At 42.7% G+C, this 20,324-nt stretch overlaps 1 protein-coding gene across 5 annotated transcripts in view; it reads right to left on the minus strand.

The window, feature by feature from the left end:
- LOC112257980 (zinc finger and BTB domain-containing protein 16-A) overlaps window positions 1-19,431 on the minus strand; it is a 137,514-nt gene extending 118,083 nt beyond the window's left edge. For 4 of the 5 annotated variants that reach the window (XR_002954668.2, XM_024431971.2, XM_024431970.2 and 1 more), the window contains exons 1-2: window positions 19,322-19,431; window positions 14,846-16,176 (exon numbers count right to left, since the gene is read on the minus strand). Coding sequence is in view for 4 of the 5 variants with exons in the window: in XM_024431971.2 (XP_024287739.1) it covers window positions 14,846-16,083 (1,238 nt within the window). In the remaining variant the exon portion in view is untranslated. Of the gene's footprint in view, window positions 1-14,845; window positions 16,177-18,341; window positions 18,434-19,321 lie in introns of those variants that run through there. The other variant, XM_024431969.2, reaches the window with a different exon arrangement.
- Window positions 19,432-20,324: the final 893 nt, after the last annotated feature.

The following is a 20,324-nucleotide window of genomic DNA, read 5'->3' on the forward strand; positions in this document are numbered from 1 at the left end:
TAAGTAATGTACCGCGGAGTTGGGGTGTCCACAAGGTATAGAATTGTACTTGCCTAAATAACACCCTGACAACAAAAAGCTCCCTCCATTGTTGTGAGCATTAATCTGCTGACAGACAGTAAAGGCTTCCCATCCAAAACAGTTTGTGGATATATTATGACGACATGTTTTTGTTCGTTTTGGTCTTTAGTACGGGTTTTTTCGGCAGTTCACGCACAATATTTTTCTCGAGGCAAGCCGAAGTTCAGAAGCATTAGTCTACGCCCCTTCGTCGGTGATTGGTCAACAGTAAGGATTCTTCAATGAAGTGTTTGTTGTCATTCAACGATAGACTCGTTTCTCATGCACAGCCACAAGATGGACAAAGCACTATTGCTTACTTTTTGTTTTTCTTGTTTTTCTTTTTCAAGGTAAGGTATTTTAAGGGAGATGTGAGCACACTCGTTCGGTTCTACAATAGTAGCCGAGTTCTGCTAGGTGCCAGCCGAACAGAAGCATGTGGAAACCTTAAGGTCCCCATCTTTCACATCCACGCTGCACTTCTCCTCACGCCCACCACAGACGCACTGTTATTGTTCTAAAACTTTGCCTGAGTGACAAAATTATTTGCTGAACAATAAAAATACCCCTTCTCTATGAAGCAGCATCCACTGGAAGTTGGGCCAGCCCCCAAATACATCTCCACCCCCAATGCTCTTTTACCTTATCGGAGGCCTGACTTAGCAGAAACAGTGGTCCTCCCACGAGGCCTGTGCAGGTTCCCATTTCACTCGGGCAATGAAAGGGACTACTGTAAACAAATGGGGGCCTGTTTGACCCTGCCTTTGTCTGGGCCGAGACCCCTGCATCCACTCTACTGTAACAGAGCCCACCTCTCACAATAGTGATTCTCATGGCTCTAAGACCCGCAGCTTTCTGCCTCTACACCCACTGAGGGCAGGATTAGGAAGAAAAAAAAAGAGCGCCCCTGTCAGATTCACCAACCCACGACTCCAAGGGTGTCCCCCCCAGCTTAGACACTTTAGCCTTTGTCCTCTGGCCCCCTGTGTAGTGCCAGGGACTGGGAGAGAAGGGGACACACTAAACCCTGGGACCCTACGTCCCAGGATATGAGCAATAGGCCAGATCAAATTGATAGATCCAAACAAGGGAAATAACTTGACTGTTTGATATTCCTTTGCATGAGTCTCTGAAGATTAACTTCGTCAGAATGAGAAAAAGTGTATAAACTGATCAAATAAATCACACAAATACATATGGAACTACAGTATTTAAATCCCTAGAGTAGTTGCTCTTATATAATAAGACACTAAAAATGAGAAGAAAAAAAACTGGCCACTATGGCAGATCGGTATCGTTGATGGTGAAACTCTTTCACAGTCCTGTCTCTTTTTCGACTAGTGTGTGTGTGTGCGCGCGTGTGTGTGTGTAGAGTGTAAAGTGGTGGTGTGGGGGGCGTCAGGTCAGAGGCTAAGTCAAATATTTCCCCACTGAGGTATGTGAGGGGATGCAGGAAGCTGAGGGCCCGAGATAAGGTGTGACGGGGCGATAAGGACCCAAGCACCTGTTAGGGAGTCCAGCTCCTCGTGTGCTGCAGCCATAGACAATGCACCAGATGCCAGTAAGAAAAAAAGAAAGAAACTCTGGGTCGCTCTGAGAGAGGACGCCAGAGTGAACCCGGAGACAGAGAATCAATGGGCGTCTCCTTAGCTGGAAGGTCAAAGCAGGAGCATGGGGGTGTAAAACTGCTGGCTGGACAAGCAAACCCTTATTTGGAAGTGAGGCGTGTGGGGTGGAGGGGGGTGGGGAGGAGATCCAGGCCTATTTTACACTATGCTTAATGGCGTTCGACGAGACCTGACAGCATCATCAGTAACTTCCTGGCCGAGACAGGAGTGGCAGAAATGATGCCGTTTGACTCATGACATGTCAGAGCCTCCCGCTTTGGTGATCCGTCCAGGAAATGGAATGGCTTTTTTCCGCATTTGAGGACCACAGACACCAACACAAAACAATCCCGATCTGATTTTAAAAAATAAACACCTTGGGGGGAAACTGACAGCAAGATCGTAAACAAGAAAAAGAGTTTGATACACCTACCAATACAAATTATGAGATTTAATAGCATAAACCAACTCATATAAATCTCTAAATGTAAATTTCATCCAACCTAAAGGATCAAATACAAACTGTACCGTATAAACCTGTCAAACATCACTCATTTCAGGAGAGATCCAAAAATGTCTTTGCCATATTAAGATCATCTCCTTCGACTGACTCCAGCTGACATGCGGCCTCTCCAAGGGCCATTCTATCCATCCTCAGCTCTCTGCCACTGCTAATCTCTCTGGACGTCTTCGGTCAGCAAATACATAAATCAATTATGGTTTTAAGCTTGATGCCATGATTTACCCAACTGATCCCCCCTGGATTACAGTAAGGCTTAAAATGTGTCTCGAGCTAAACCCTTCTGGGCCGCACTCGGCGTTCCCTGCTAGTAGCAGTCAAAGAGGGGCAGACATAATGTATACCTTAAAATGCGATGTTAAGAGCCATTGAAAACCGAGAAAAAATGTAAGAGCGGTTCCAAGAGCTAAGAGGGTTAACTTGCAAAAGCAGCGAAGAACTAAACTATATGTGACCAAACAGCTGGTCAACAAAACCACAAGAAAATAAACTTCAACAAAAAATTGCCAGACAGGAATGCAGACTGGCAAAAAGCTGTCCAACAACCTGCCTGATTAGATTTGTGTGTCTATTATGGGACATAACCTGGCTAGGGTCCTGAGAGGAGGGAGATGGCCGAGTAGTAAACAGGACCTATGTGGTGCCGTCCAGCCTACCGCACAACCCAGTCCCCTACCTGAGTGCTCCTTTATGATGGGAGTTTTATGACCCCCTTCTTAGCACGCTCGTATCACTCCATTGGGGCCCCTTGCCAATCTCTGGCACCCCATTCAGGAGGCAACAAAGAGGCTAATTAGAGAGTCTCTCTCGGTGGAAGCCCGCAGAGGGCTCCGATTTGATACTTCCAGCGGAGGCTAGGAGCCGCGGCGGCCGCATTCACACAGGACTTGTGCACGCTTGGGTTGGCCCTTTGGCTCGGGACCCCGCTCATTGTTCCTCAGCGCGTTAGAACCACCGAGGGGGAACCGACACGTCTTCTTTCATGTGGCAGGACCCGGCAAGGAGATGCTAATGGGATATCGACAGGATTAAAACACCGGCGTTCAGGTCCGGAGAAGGGGTTGGAGAGGTTCAGGTCCAGAGAAGGGGTTGGAGAGGTTCAGGTCCAGGTCCAGAGAAGGGGGTGGAGAGGTTCAGGTCCGGAGAAGGGGGTGGAGAGGTTCAGGTCCGGAGAAGGGGGTGGAGAGGTTCAGGTCCGGAGAAGGGGGTGGAGAGGTTCAGGTCCAGAGGGGAGGGGCAGAGAGGGAGCGGCCCTATGAACATGAAATTAAAAACGGGGCTTTCAGGTGGATCATTGTAATTCAATTGTTTTTTAATGGGAAAGTTGCTTGTGTTTAGTTTCAGTAAGAAAGAAAATCTGTGAGCACAAGTGGTAAATAGAATTAAAATAACCCCAAAATGGGTTTTCAAAATTCAAGGAAAAACAAAAAAACATTCTCTTCAAGAGCCAATGACAGAATATAATCATAGAAAAAAGTGTTTAACATTTTATCTCCACAAGTGTTTCAGGCAGACATCAGTGTAGCTGCACTACATGGAGAGGGAAAGCCATCAGGAAGGTAGGCCAGATAATAAATGTACATGTCACTTGATAACTGGCTGTAACTGCTAACCACTGGTGCGTTTCCACTCTCACCAAGGCAGGTAGGCAGGCGTAGAAGAGCGTGGGCTGTCCCCAGCACCTTCCTCCCTCTGACCACAAGCTCCCCAGAAGGACAAAAGATAGGGGCCTCGGCTCGCACGTTTCATAACAGCCTGCCTGACCACGAGGCCAGGCGCTGCGCTCTCAGCACTAGCCAGGTTTAGCCACGCAGAGGCAGGGCCGAGGTTGGGCCAAGAAAACAGACACTAATGTTACACAACAGCCCTCCTCTCGGTTCTTATCTCTGTCTGTCCGATGTTCGGTTGATTCCCCATTGCCATGGCCACGGTCTTTCTTCTCCCCGGGTCCAAAAAAACGGCTATTTCAGATGTTAGGCGAGAGGTGTTGTGCCACCTGGCTCTGTACCGAGTCTGCACCACGCTCTCCCGCCTGTAATCCAGCCATCTCCAGTTGCAGCGGTAAGATAACAGGAGCCAAAGCACTGAAGAAAGGAGGAGGCTTGCGCAACAGTAGCGAGTCTATGCACCCGGCGCCAAACAATGCTTATCTGGTTAATAAGCTGTGTGATCTGGTTCTTCTTTTTTGGGGTGATATATATTAGATTTTTACTGTATTTAGTTTGTTAAAATCAAAGGGTGCTTGTGTTGTTGAATCTGTGTACAACATTAATTCATCAATTATTTTAAAAAAAATAACTGCATAAAGTGATGACGGTATGAACGGATTCTCCAATAGCAATTCATTTTTTTTTTTGGGGGAGCTCCTTCTGATAGAGAACATGCCTCTGTGATAATCTGTCGTTGTAGTCAGGGGTGTGCAGTCCATCCACATGATGTAACCCAGTGTTAAGTCTTTAATCGATACATCTCCCGGCATGACAGTGCGGACAGAGCACAGATCTGAGATCAGAGAGATGGCGGTGTAAATCTTTACAGTTCAACCAGGGCCTTTTAGAACCTGTCTATAATTGGGTGTCAGCCAGCTGCCTCGGCTCGGGTCTGCTCGACTGCAGCGTCTGGCCAGCCAATAGCTTATCCTCAGATGCATAAACAAACACTGACACCAGACACTACGTCAACAAGGCATCAAGACTCAGAGACTATGAAGAAGAGTTAGTCCGGGAGGACAACCTAACGCTTCATGTTTTCCCCGTCCTCAAATTTGGTCTGTTCTGGAAGACGAGGACCTTCCGGGCACATGTGCCCCTTCAAAAAGCTTTTGTGGTGCTGTTTGGTTATTACCCTTTGATGTACTACTGTACCTGTGTGGAGTGCTCTCCAGGGGAGTTCGCTCACAGATTTTAAATGGGGGGGATAATCCTGCTCCATGTAATGGATGTTCCTCTGCCAGTTTAGCTTGCAATAAAAAGCTTCTACATTGAGCCAAGCTTAGGTAATGAATCTGTACTTTCTTTCCCACCATAATGCAGACTATGACAAAGCACCCACAACACAATGAGGAAAGAAAGAGCGCTCACTGACATACAAAAACCTATCAATAAAATATGGTAAAATAACTAAATCCCTTAGAAACGATATGTTAATTTAATTTGTATCTGGGACCACAGATTGGGGAGGGAATAGGTCATCTTGACCATTGGTGTTAAGGTTTATGCCTAAAGCAGCCTTGTGGTTCTTGGTGGTGGATATGATATCAGGTGTGCTTCACCTTATAGGGCAACTTCTGATGTGCACCTGTCTCTCCCACTCCCTACACATAATTTCAGGATGCAGTTTGTGTGTTATATCCTGCGACAACGCAGGATGGCCGTTATCAGGCCCTATCTGCTCTTGGTTTACTGAAGAGGAGCACGCGTGGTTATCAGTCCTCCTGATATGCACAGATAAGGCCCCAGACTCCTGTTTAAACACTAGGGACCCTGGGTATTAGAACCACGCCGACTGCGTTTGACTATGCCCTCTCCGCCCACGACGGAGGACAACCGAGGAAATTGAATATCCGAGTCAGTTGCTGAGGAAAAGGTTTCTCTATGTCAAATATGGCCGACGAGAGGTGGACAATCGTTGACAGGGGCTCATTCATACACTGTGTGGCTTGGATATGAAAGGAGATGGTTCAAACATTGACAGTTAGTTATGTTTAACAGCTATGTTCTGAAAGGGTTCTGGAGGGGGCATTCTTGTTTGGTTGTAAGTACATTAGAGGCCAGGCATCTGCATGATAATGGGTGTTAAGTGAAAGGGATAAACCCAAGGCTATGGGTCTTTGAATAGGATGCTGTGTTTGGAATATCAAGCAGAGTTCTCTTCCTTAGAGTTAGTCCCTGTACGATTAATTTATTTGTCTAATAAATCACTCAGCCTTGCCAGATGATTATTTGCTTATCACGGGGTTACTAAAATATTGCTGTAATCCAGTCTCCCTAAAGCCACGAGTACACTCACCCAGACTTCCTTCAAGAAATAAATCTGAGCCTGTCAAATATGTCCCGGCTTTGGAGAAAGGGAGAGAAAAAAAACGCAGTTGTTGTTGTGGTGAGATGGAGCTTTGATTTGGCCCCTGTAGGAAACCTGGGGCGATTGAAAAACAAACACAGCCCTTCATTTACCAATCCCTCACTCATAAATCTCCGGGAGATATCAATACATGACTCTGGGGGGCTACTTCAAGGGATACCCCCTCGCTCCATTTGTGGAGCCAATCCACATCTCATCCAGTTGTTGAGGCTTTACGATAGAACCCAGGGCATGGGCGAATGAATGGAGCAGGCTAAATTATACAGGAAGCAAGCACTTACTGATGCATTCATTCTAACACACACACACACACACACACACACACACACACACACACACACACACACACACTCGCTTGTGCACACACACGCACAAAGGACCTGTGCCACGTCTGGAAACAATTATGGCCGGTTAACTTGACCTGTTTGCACCAAATGAACTCCCAGACTGAAATATTTTTCACGTTTGTAACTGGAGATGGCAGCAACCCTGGCACAAGGCTGCTGGGATATAATCTGTAATTAGACAACCAGAACCATTGCTCTGTGTGCTGCGAGCTGTCAACAATCAAAGCTTCTGACAAATCTTTAGAAAACACAAACACGTAGGTCTATCAACTGGGGAACCACGATTTCTGTCAATTGCGCCAACATAAACAAAAAAAAAGTAATCGGATGAAAGAATGTACAAGTTTGCTGATAATAAACAGAAGGGAATCAGAAAATCATATTAAATCAAATCATGACTCATAATTCTGGCAATTTATCCTTATAAATTAGAGCCATAAGAAGAAGATAGGGATCTGCATATATTTAAAGGCAGACATTTTCTGGATACAACGGCAATTCATTATACATGGATGATAAAACAGGCGATGCATGACGCGATGTTTGACTTTATACTTCAAATGTCTGAAGTCTGTTTGAGGAAGCTTTAGAACAGGGCTTACAATATTTAGGGATGTCATGGAACATCTACTAATCTAAATGAACCCATTAGTATTCTGTTGGGGCAGCCAACAGATCAATGCATGAAACGGTTTGGAAATCTCTTTTGATCCTAGATTTCCCATCTCTTGCACAACCAGGGATGGTCACATTGATAACACTTTTGAAAAATAGGCAACCTCACCACTCAATTTATCCAGGCAAAAGACGTATCCTGAAAATGACAAAAATCGTCCTTTGACGTAAAACACACTCCAGCTTTCACATTAAATAATTAAATAAGCATTCAATAGATCTTACCTAAACCTGAAAGACATTCAGGATAAATTATGATTTATTAAAGACAACCATTGGTTTTAACACCGCAAAATTAAATGTTTGCCATTTTGTTCACACTAACCCAAGTTATTTCATGGCAAATAAATCCAAAAACACTAACGTTTTTGTTTATTATAGCTTACAAAGGCTCTATTCAATTCCTCATTAATTTTAAGGACAGTGGGTGAAGGTACACAAGGCCATCTCTCTGAACAAGTAATTCTGTATTTCTTCCAAAATTCATTAAGGGAATATACAGTAACCGAGACGGAACACACTCAAATCTGCCAATTAGATAGACTGATTTAACAAAAGCTTCGGCCATGCTGTAGACATACCAATATTTTGGTAGGGGCTGCTGAAACAGAATCCTCACGTGAACCTTAACCGTGGCGCATTCCATCTGATTAGCACAAACATTTCAAGCTGAGCAGGTCCACTCAAGGTAAAAGAGGCCGGTAGAAGAAAGAAATACATTCTGAGAGTGCATGTAGTAGTGATGCAATTAAATTCCAGGAAGTGCTCTCTTTCCTTCTCTATTGGCAGCCAATTTAACTTGGACACATTCAGTGTTATTGCATTACATAAACTTAATGTACAGTAACAACAACGTTCAGCAGAGCACAAACATTTTGGAATCTTTAAAATGTCATCCGACTCTTTTATGTTGCGTAAAAGCCTGGAGTTCCAAACATGACCTAGGACCTGTAAACTGACCAGGGGCACCCGCTCCCCTCCCATTCCTTGTCTCGGTATAATCTTAAGCAACTGGAAATGTGAGCTCTCAATCAATTCTGACACACTGAGTCAAACCCAAAATCGGCAATTCCACAGTAACGGAATTGTGCTGTGCAAACTTGTGAAACATAGACATCTATGATATGGTCCTATGATTACTTCAGATTTGGTCCGGTCTGGACAAGACCAAATCTGAACCAATCATGGATGTCTATGTTCGGGCCAAATGAAAGCCGGTCCAGACGTTTGTGGAAGTTGAAATCATAGTTGGTCCGGAGCGGACCAAAAATCAACATCTATTGACGTTGAAATCAAGGCCAGGGCGGACTGACCAAATTTCAACTACTTTTCTATGTCCATTACATCCAGTGCTCAGTGGTTGAGGATGCTGGTTACAGTAAATGGAAAGAGAGGAGGCTCGTGGGTAAGTATCAATAAGAGCCAAGAGAGGTGACATTAATTGGAGAGAGAGAGGAAGGAAAGAGAGGGATTGGTTGTCCCGATTTTTCACTCTTGCTTTGACTACCAGACAAAGAGAAAGGAAACGGTTATCAGCTGAACATAACAGTATGCCAGTGGAAAGTAGGACAGTAGCACATGACCCAACTGTGGTTACAATGGGAAATCATTGTAGCCAATTCAATTGCAGAAATTGTTTGATTTTTTTCTGAAATTCTGTTACCGATTTGGCAAAAGAATTTAGAGTTTTAATTAACTTAATCATTCATAAACAAAATTGATATCAGTAAAAACACTAACTAACCTTTACTTTTGTGAACTTTCATTATCCTCCCTCATGAGGGAGAGAATTTCTTAAAAAGATGTGGGTTTTCATAAGAGAATTTCAAGGCACAAGGCAATGTTTCTTAAACTTACAGAAGGCAAATAATTTCTCCAAAACAAAATATAAAAGTGTGGATATGCGTTGGCACGGGTCTTTACTTCAACATTGTGTATTTTTTTTATTTGACCCCTTTTTCATGGTATCCAATTGTTTTAATAGCTACTATCTTGTCTCATCGCTACAACTCCCGTACGGGCTCGGGAGAGAAGAAGGTAGAAAGTCATGCGTCCTCCGATACACAACCCAACCAAGCCGCACTGCTTCTTAACACAGCGCGCATCCAACCCGGAAGCCAGCCGCACCAATGTGTCGGAGGAAACACCGTGCACCTGGCAACCTTGGTTAGCATGCACTTTGCCCGGGCCGCCACAGGAGTCGCTGGTGCACGATGAGACAAGGACATCCCTACCGACCAAGCCCTCCCTAACCCGGACGACGCTAGGCCAATTGTGCATAGCCCCACGGACCGACACGACAGAGCCTGGGCGCGAACCCAGAGTCTCTGATGGCACAGCTGGTGCTGCAGTACAGCGCCCTTAACCACTGCGCTCAACATTGTGTTTTGATGCATTTCTAATACATTTTAAGACTTTTTCTCCTAGATGTTTTCTAAGACCCCTTTTTCTATCTGTTTGACAAGAAATCAAAGCCTTCGCTTATTCACAATTTTTTGGATTGAAAAATGTATACCTGCCTTATTTACTCATGCTCCTATGAACTTCACAAGATGGTGCTCATTGGTCCTTTTACATGGAAATTACCAATTCCAAATCCTACTAGCTTCATGAGGTGTTGGGCTATGTGCGAGAGTGGCAGGCCATTAGCAGAAACGGAGTGTTTCTTAAAAAGCAGATAATGGCCTATTTCCCAAATTTCGAGACACTAGTACAGTTCCTTGACAGTTTTGGAAGTTGAGCAACATTTCTCATGTGCAGACAACAGCACGCTGACCGGTCTACAACAGGAGTGCATGGTGGGATTTGAACAGCGGTGCACACCTGGCGTGGATTTACTTGCTGTATACCTCTCAAATCCCCCAACCCTCCCCCTCCTTTGCAGTCCTACATCCACACTACTACTATTACTACCACCCCCGCCCTCTGGCTATGCTGACGAGAAGCAGAGGCCAGCCGAGCGGCCGAAAGGTTAGGCTGCAGAGGTCAGGACTCGGGTCCTGTGCACAGCCCTCATTTCCTGGGCTGGACAGTCTGCACCACTTATAAAGCTAATAAGGCCCTCCTTGTCCCCCCGGTGGTTGGGGGCCCCAAACTCTCAATCACTGGCCACACCACAGGGGTCAGGGGTGGGCTGAGATGGGTGTGAGGAAGGGGGGGGGGGCTGCTTCCCATTAGCTGGCCCCCTTCACCAGGTGCGACTAATGGGCTCAGCCAGCGCCACGGCAGGACAGCTCGCTAGTCACCCGGACAGGCCTGGAAGTCATCAGGGGAGAGGACCTCAGCTTCGGTCACCAACCACAGACTTGATGGTTTCAGAGAGAGCGACAACAATGTTGTCTTGATATGATAGCCTACTTCAAACTTACAAAGGGATTCACCTGTACTTTTGTATACGTTTTGGCCAGTAGTTCTGAAAGTAGAGCTCACAAGCCAAAAGTGGCCCCTGAAAATGGCATACTATGTCACATATGTGCACCAGGCATTGCTCTCTCTCACTCTCCTGATGTGCATCTTGATAGCTGCCACTCATATGTTGACGGACTGAAGCTCATTGATTGAACTCAAATTGCTAGAGGGCTGGTCCATGTGGGGGAACATTTTTGGGAAATAGGGCATCCCAACTTCCAGAAAAACAGTGACTTTCAAACTAGGGATTTTGTGGTTAATTGAGGAAAGACTGTAATTCTGCTCATAGATTATGCATGTATGAACTACACATTGACAGATCCAGCCCAAAGTGTAGGAAGTTGAAATACTTAGTTGCCAAAGTTCCAGAGCATGTCTTTAAAAATCATATGAAAGAAAATATTCAAGTGTCATGTAGTAACAGCAACAAGTAACCTGGTGGCATAGACGGGTTAGCTGACAACGCCACAAAAACGATGCGCGTAATTCAAAGGGTCAAAACGACTTGTGTTATGGTTCTGGATGGCCAGATAGCTAGCAACAATAACAAGAAACTGTGTGAGGTGAACCGTAAGTGGCTCGTTTCAGCTTGTTTGATCTTGTTATTGATACCATGTTTTGATTAGAAGTGTTTTGACTGATGTTACATCTACGCTAATATGGCAAAAGATTTGGTAGCTAACCAACAACTGTAACGATGTATGAGAGAGAGACCAGCGCTCATTGTGCAACTTTGTTTACAATGAACAATGGAGTTGAAATATAGTTTGCATGTTATCAACAATCTACTGCCAACCCAGTCTGTCTTTCCCCATAGTTACGCACTAGTCGGTTTTGTTGCTAAATAACCAAACCAACCTGTCTATTGAGTTACAATGCCTAAAGGACAATTACACCACTTTTCAATCTCGTTTTCATTATCTCCAGCACAATACCAGTATCTACATATGTGAAAACGGCGCAATTATACATTTTACATAAACATATAAAGTTATCATTTTTCACGATGGCCATCAGACACTACAGAGACTCGCGGTGATGTGGGGAGCAAGAAAATACCCTGCCTCTGGGCTAGAAACTCCGTTTTGACATGTAGACACTGGTATGGTGCTGGAGAGAATGAATTAGATTGAAAAGTGGCGGAATTGCCCTTTAAAGTACCTACATTATTGACTTTAGAACACAAGTTTGAAAAAGTAACTCTTTCCCAATTCTGGGTGAAAATTGACAACCATAAAATCCAATGCAAATACCAGTAGTCTAATGGAAAATATGCTACTTATTTCCATGAAACCTCACTTTTTTCTACCTTTGGTTACAAAAATGTAGCCAAAAAAACTATGAATTGAACAATTTCTAGTGAAAAGGCATATTCATTGGTTAAATCCTTCTGAGGAATGTATCATCAAAGCAGGCGATCTTGACCACAAGAAGCTAACCTGACAATTATCTATTGCATCAGAATTCAACATTTTCTCTTGGCCGAGAAAAATATCTAAATGAGGGGTAAAATCTCAAACGTTTATATTTGCAGTACCTTTAGAAAGTATTTCTGGGTAAGTCTCCAAGAGCTTTCCACACCTGGATTGTGTAACATTTGTTCTGTCAAATCAGTTGTTGATCATTGCTAGACAACCATTTTCAGGTCTTGACATATATTTTCAAGTAGATTTAAGTAAAAACTGTAACTTGCCCACTCTGGGACATTCCCTGTCTTCTTGGTAACAACTCCAGTGTAGATTTGGCCTTGTGTTTCAGGTCATTGTCCTGCTGAAAGAGAAATTATTCTCCCATTGTCTGGTGGAAAGCAACCTGGTTCGGTCTTTCCTTTAGGATTTTGCCTGTGCTTAACTCCATTCCGTTTCTTTTTAATCCGCAAAAACTCCCGCAGTGCTTAACGCTTAAAAGCATACCCATAACATGATGCTTGCCACCACTATGCTTGAAAATATGGAGTGGTACTCAGTAAGGTGTTGTATTGGATTTGGCCCAAACATAACAATTTGTATTCAGAACACATCTATTTATTTGCCATATTGTTTGTAGTATTACTTTAGTGCTTTGTTGCAAACAGGATGCATGTTTTGGAATATTTGTATTCTCTACAGTCTTCCTTCTTTTCACTCAGTCAATTAGGTTAGTATTGTGGAGTAACTACCCTCAGTTTTCTCCTATTACAGCTATTTAACACTGCAACTTTTTTAAAGACACCATTGGCTTCATTGTGAAATCCCTAAGCGGTTTCCTTCCACTCCAGCAACTGAGTTAAGAAGGACATCTGTATCTTTGTAGTGACTGGGTTTATTGATACACATTATGTTTTACCCATCTACCAATAGGTGCCCTTCTTGGAAAACCTCCCTGGTTTTTGTGGTTGAATCTGTGTTTGAAATTCACTGCTTGACTGAGGGACCTTACAGATAATTGTATGTGTGGGATACAGAGAGGAGGTTGTCATTCAAAAATCATGTTAAGCAATATTTTTGCATACAGACTTGAGTTCATGCAAATTATCACATGACTAGTTAAGCACATTTTTAGACTTTCCATAACAAAAGAGTTTGAACACTTATTGACTCAAGACATTTCAGATTTTTATTTTAGATTCATTTCTAAAACTTTCAAAAAACATAATTCCACTTTAAATTCAGGATTTTGACAATAAAATGTGTAAAATGTTGAGGGGTGTGAATACTTTGAAGGAAGTGTAATTCATGGATTTTAGCTTAATAGTCATCTAGCTTGTTAGCTCTAGTTTAGATCCCTGCAATATGGATACCTTCCATACACGATGCGCCCATTAGGGTGTACCGCAACTAAAACTCGATACTTGTAAATTCCGTAATGCTTTCCTTGTACCAATGTCAGTCCTGTTTAACTGCATGCTTTTCTTTGGATGCTGAAATCCATAGTTTTTATAAAAACTGCACCCTTTAATTCACTGTTTCCAACTGAGTCGGAAGTTAAACGTGCACTACCACTTGATACTTTAAAAATATCCATTATTTAATTCTTACTGTGTACCTGTGCTTGTCCTGATTATTAGAGTTGTCAGTTGGATTTGGAATCCACCGTTTTGATAATTTGCCTTCTGTGATAATTTGCCTTCTAATTTGCCTTCTATCCCTTGCGAAATCTAAAAACTCTGCCATGCAATGACTTACAAAAAAATACAGATTTCAGCACCCAAAGAAAAAGCTTGTTACAGGACAAAACATTGGGACAAGGAAAGCCTTAAAGAATGAACATTTTTACAGGTATCAACTGATAGCGTCTCGATGTAGTCTGTGGTACATTCTGCCGACACGGAGTTGAGTTTACTAAGCTGCTAGCTAGCACATGCAAAAAAACAAAACAGACTGTTAAACAGCCACCACTAACATTGAGTGGCTGCTGCCAACACACTGACACCGACACTGACTCAACTCCAGCCACTTTAATAATGGGAATTGATGGGAGATGTAAATATATCACTAGCCACTTTAAACAATGCTACCTTATATAATGTTACTTACCCTACATTATTCATCTCATGTGCATACGCATATACTGTACTCTATATCATCGACTGCATCCTTATGTAATACATGTATCACTAGCCACTAACTATGCCACTTTGTTTACATACTCATCTCATATGTATATACTGTACTCGATACCATCTACTGTATCTTGCCTATGCTGCTCTGTACCATCACTCATTCATATATCCTTATGTACATATTCTTTATCCCCTTACACTGTGTATAAGACAGTAGTTTTGGAATTGTTAGTTAGATTACTTGTTGGTTATTACTGCGTTGTCGGAACTAGAAGCACAAGTATTTCGCTACACTCGCATTAACATCTGCTAACCATGTGTATGTGACAAATAAAATTTGATTTGATTTGATGATTTGAAAACATTTTCAACAGAAAAAAAGGACTCAAACTTTTGTTAAGTAGATTCCTGAATTATGAAAAGGTAGAAAAATTTAGATCTATATTTTATGTACGTCGATCAGTAAACTTAAATGAAGTAACTGTAGGCAGAATTTATTTATATTTAATCATTGATTTGAAGAAAAGGTTTTTGGCAAAGATCAACAAGTTTACAAATGTTAATAGAACCAAACTAGTCAGAAAAAAATTCACAAAGTTGACCTTACCGGTGTTGCTCTACAGCTTCGTTGTCTGGTAGCTCTGCGCCACACACGTTGCAGCGTTCGTGCTGGTTTCTGCCATCTGGCTTCATGCCAGCGGCCAGCTCCCCCAGCTTGTTGAAGAACTCCCTCTGGATGAAGCTCTGGGGCAGAAGTCCCCCGTAGGCACTGAAGTCCATGGACATGGCCAGGGCAGGGGACATGTGAAGAGAAGAGGCCATGGAGGCCGGCATGGATCGCATAACTTCGTTTTTATGATTGGGAGGCAGAGAGTACAGGGAGGTCAGCTGTTTCTCAGTCATGCCTGTCATGCCAGCCATGGCTTCGAGACCCATTTGGCTACCATCTGCTTGGGGGTCGCCCATGCCATCCTCCCGGACGTAGTGCAGCTCGCGGGCACTTGTGATCACGCTGCTCCTGGTCGGGGTCCCTGGGCCGTCACGGTTCTTGTCCAACTCGTTGCTCCTCTCACCATTGCTGGAGGCGCTGGACTCCATGGTTCTGGGGCTCTCGTGGCCTCCGCCTTCATCCACTTGCATCATCTCCGTCTTGATCTCGGTCATCAGTTGGCGGTGGGAGTTGCCGTGAGTCAGGTGCTCTCCCCCGAAGCCCTGCTGCAGGAGGGACTGGCCGATGCTCATCAGGCTGTCCACGGCAGCTTTGGTTGGGCTCATGGTGGAGAGCCCAAAGGATGTGGAGACAGAGGGGCTCTGGTCCAGGGCAGAGGCTTGCTGGGTGGCTGAAAGGAAGCTCCCCTCCATGGAATGCTTCTTAGCGTTCTTCCCTCCTTGCCGGCCCTTGCGCTCGTCTTCTTCCTCCGTGCCGCCATCGTTCATATTGGCCTCCGTGTCATTATCATCCGAGGACTGGATGGTCTCCAGGATCTTGAGACATTGCTCTTCCAGGTACTCGATTTCTAGGATCTCTGCTGCGTACAGCAGGTCGTCAAGGTCTTCCACTTTGGCCTGGAGTGTGGCAGTGTAGGCATACTCCAGGATCTGCTGGAAGGTCTTTGGTGAAAGGAAGTCCAGGGTGTAATGCTGGCTGTTGCGGTGAAACAGAATCTCAAACATCTTGCTGGTGCAGGCCAACACGGTTCTATGAGCATGGAACTCCTGGCTGTCCACCATGATGACCACGTCGCAGAGGGTCCCTGCCAGACGCATCTGGTTGGCCTTCTGCAGCAGGACCGTGGGGTGGTTGGGGTTCTGGAGGTGGATCATACCCATTTTAGTCAAATCCATAACGTCGCTGAGATCCGCCAGGCCAACTCATGAGGCTCGCTTTCCCTCCTCAGCAGTTTCTTCACTTATCTTTGTAAACAAGATAAAGTCAATCTGAAGAGAGAAAAAGATCAGGCATATCAGAATATTTTAGGAAAATACTTTATAATATATGAAAACTGTTGGCTTCTCAACTATATATCATATTTGGTCCTAGCCCAATAAACATCAAATAACTGTGGTAGATAAGATCACAGATCAATATTTAAACCTACACTTTTATATAAAAAATCCAAACAGTTCTGCAGTGTTAAGTTAAAACAATCAATTGCTGTTGTATGAATTACTGCAGATTATTTGAAATGCTATTGCAAACCATAAATGTTATTTGTCTTTTTTATAAGAATTGATTTCAATTAGATAAAGATCAGCAATTTATCCTTATTTTCTGGGCATTTTGAAATCAAATTGTTCTCACCTCTCATCCAAATAGGCTACATTAACATTGCACACTTCATAAAATGAAAACAGGTCTATGCACATGACACTGAGCTGTTCTGTACATACAACTATGGACATACAATTCTTACCATCCCAGTAGGTTGTATGCAATGGCATCATAGTTAAAATGAGTGGCCATAAGAGCAAATTATCAATAGCTAAATAACACAAGTCAAATGCCAAGCAGACCAAATCACCCTTATTAAACTAAATTAAAATATAAAAAAAAATACCCCATCTTTTCCCACTCAATGTATAGTTATGTGAAACATGAACAGCAACAAATATGGACCACTGAGAGCCTTGCAACACCCTAGTCTTTGTTAGAATGCGTTGATGCTTGGTTCACAAAGACCATCAACACCCATTCTGAAATGAAATGGCATCTTATTCAGTATTCTTATCACAGAGAAGAGCAGTGAGCACAGAAGGGAGCGAGCAGCGTGCCAGGAATAGTTGGAACAGAGGATGTCGCAAAAAAAAAGAAAACGTCATGTAGCGCCAACAAGATTATATTACATACGGCAAAGAAACGCACGAGTCATTGCTTTGGACACCTCTAACTTGGTTACGTAATATAAATTGCTCTACACGACTACAATTCTATTGTAATCTGATCTGAAAACACAATTTATTAAAAGAAGCGCAGGTTTATACTAGGACAGAATAGTTTCCATTACTGCTTTTACTTGGAATGTCTATGGAATGTACAGTAGACTAGGCGATCAATGATTTGAATGCATGTTGGCATGCCATTGCCCGCTCTCACAAAAGATTAGACCACATGAGGAATAACCTGTCATGTAATAATATTAAATTATGATATAATCACCGTTATTATTATAAATATAAAATGTTATTTCAGTAGCCTATTACAATTAATATGATTACCCAGGGTCGTTACAGTAGCTTATACTCATTTTAGGCAAGTGATTTTATAATTTACATTTTCAAATATTCCATTAGAGTTCAACAAGAATCAGAAACGGTAGGCTACAGACTTTTTCAATTTTTCCGAAAGGATATCGATAAAGAGCGCAGATTAAAATCGATTAATTTATGCTAACATTATGCATCCGCAATTCCTAAACAGGTAGACAAGGCTAACATTAAACTCAGTGGCTCTCATAAAAATGAAGTCAACAGTTGGCAATCGTTGGAAATACTCAATGAAAATTCTATTCAATTTCAGATAGCCTACATTACAGAGCAGTTCAAGACTGTATACATTTGGTATTGATGTGAGTGGTGGACGTCCAACAAATGACAACAAATGTTACTTTATGACACGAATAACAATTTATCGCTAATTTATGACCCAGTAAATAGGTCCATGTCTATAGCGCTCCGTAATTAGCTTAATGCCCCAGGTTTACCATAGGAAACAATCGAAAGTTGCCTAATAAGGATAGGTAACGTAAAGCCCACAAATTGTATGAGGAACTGGATTAAGACAGTGCGTCGAGACGGCGCGTTAATGTCACCAAATAATTTCACACACTCGTGTGATCAGACACCATTGAAGGGTTAATTATTATTTTCAATCAATAGGTTATGCTGTATTGACAGCATATCAACGCCAACATAACGCAATCATACGAGAACCCTCTAAGGACCAACTGTATCCACGAAGACAGTTGTCTGTCCGAAGCGCGCATCTCTTTAGCATTATGTTCAATGCGTCCTGATGTTTAAAAAACTGAGACAATAAAAACCTATGCTCGTGGAAATCGTATCCAAACACATTTTGCTCAAGAACGAACAAACAGTATACTCACACTTCTCTCAACAGAGTCTACTAAAGTACATAAGGTCGAATGAGACCCAAATACATTGTTGCAACCGGGACAGGTTGCAACAATGATTAAATTCACTAGCCTGCTATTCTGATTAGCACACAGGTGGAATCGTTTGATGTGAAATCATTACAGCTTGAGAGCATTTTATTTGGACATGTCATTATGATTGAGCTTGGAAGAGATAACCCATATCGATAGCAATTCAATTTGCCATTCCATCTATAAACAATGTTATATTTATTTGCGTCAAGAGGAGGCAATATTTCATTAAGAATCAAGGAATAAGCAACAGTCGACCAGTTATCTATGTGGTTCTCTGGTGTAGGCCTACAATGTACATCAGTCAGTGAATAAATAGATGGACCCAGTTCAGATTATTGCCCTTGTGTTTAGGATGATTTGTCATCACCGCTGCACGAGCTCCTCAAGTGCGTCATTTGTTCGCTTTTTAAAACTTCCAGGAATATAAGAGCGGCATAAGGTGTCAGCGTACTGTATTCTCATTTCAACAGAAACACTATTTTCAGAATAAACCACATGGACGAACGTCACCCTGTCTGGTTCGCAATGTAAGCCTCAGACCTCACGTTCTCCTGTTGCGATCTCCCGAATACTAAAACAGACAATTACGTCAACCTAACATCTTTACATGGCCAATGAAGCCCAAGTGTTTCTGGAAACTTAAACACATTTCGTCCGCTCAGACTTTTGGCTTTATTTGACAGCTAAATACATGCAATTTAAAACAAATCAGCGCAAACAGGAATTGATACATCAACTTCCCTTGCCACATTGTAGCGCTATAGGAACTGTAACTTGATGAGGGTTGAAGTGAGGATAGCAAACATACTATTAAAGCATTCACAATATTAGAGTACACAGGAAAAACAACTGTAAGCATGCAGAGAAGCGGGTCTGTCACTGCAACATGAAAGCTGGGCGCCCATATCAGTACTCACCTAAATTGCACGTTTTGATTCCGAATGTGTGGTTATTGGGCTACAGCATAGTAACGCAGTTCACAGTGCCCGCTCTCACACGCACTAACTCCTCTGTTCTTTCGGGTTAGCAAATCAACACAATGGTGACGTCAACGAACCGAGTCACTCTTCCCTCTCTTGAATCCATGCAAACACTGCGAAAGTGAGACACCTAGGGGGCTGCCGATTTTTTTTTTTAACGTTTAGGAAGTAGGGGAATTATAGGAACTGATACAATTATCAGCGATGGTGATAATAGGTTATTGTATTTTTCTTTATTTAACCAGGCAAGTCAGTTAAGAACAAATTCTTATTTTCAATAACGGCCTAAGTGCCTTGTTCAGGGGCAGAACGACATATTTTTACCCCGTCAGCTCGGGGATTCGATCTAGCAACCTTCGGTTACTGGCCCAACGCGTTTACCACTAGGCTACCTGCCTAGAGTAATCAAATAAATCGGAACATTTTATAAGTCGAAATCATTATGTAATTAGGTAACCCATATAGTAAGAGAAAATTAACAAGTACATGCAGAATTTTGAGGATAATTGTCCAAGAAAGTGTATGAATAATGAATATAAATATTTGCTGATGAAAAAAATAGATATCTATCTACTTTATCAATTATCAAAATATAACATTTATATTCCTTTTATTTTGTCCCACCAGTGCCACTTGACTACAGCTTGTGTTTTTACAACTTGTTGGCTTGTAGCCAACAGGCGTTGAGCTGTCTACAGTAGGCCTATTGGGAGTTACAAGGTATAGGCTGCTGTATGTACTAAAACACACCCACTGCTACTGTATCAGTACAATAATAACGACTGACCAATTGTGTTTTAAACTGTGATGAGAAAACTTGTTTTATACTGTAATAGCCCCTAGGCTATAACTAGTTGTGCTGGACCAAGAAATACCAGTCTGTATGTGTGTTACATAGTATTTGCATTTTAACATGCATAGCCAGGCACACAATAGAGAA

This window comes from Oncorhynchus tshawytscha, linkage group LG09, assembly GCF_018296145.1.
Source record: "Oncorhynchus tshawytscha isolate Ot180627B linkage group LG09, Otsh_v2.0, whole genome shotgun sequence".
In the NCBI taxonomy this organism is placed as follows: Eukaryota; Metazoa; Chordata; class Actinopteri; order Salmoniformes; family Salmonidae; genus Oncorhynchus; species Oncorhynchus tshawytscha.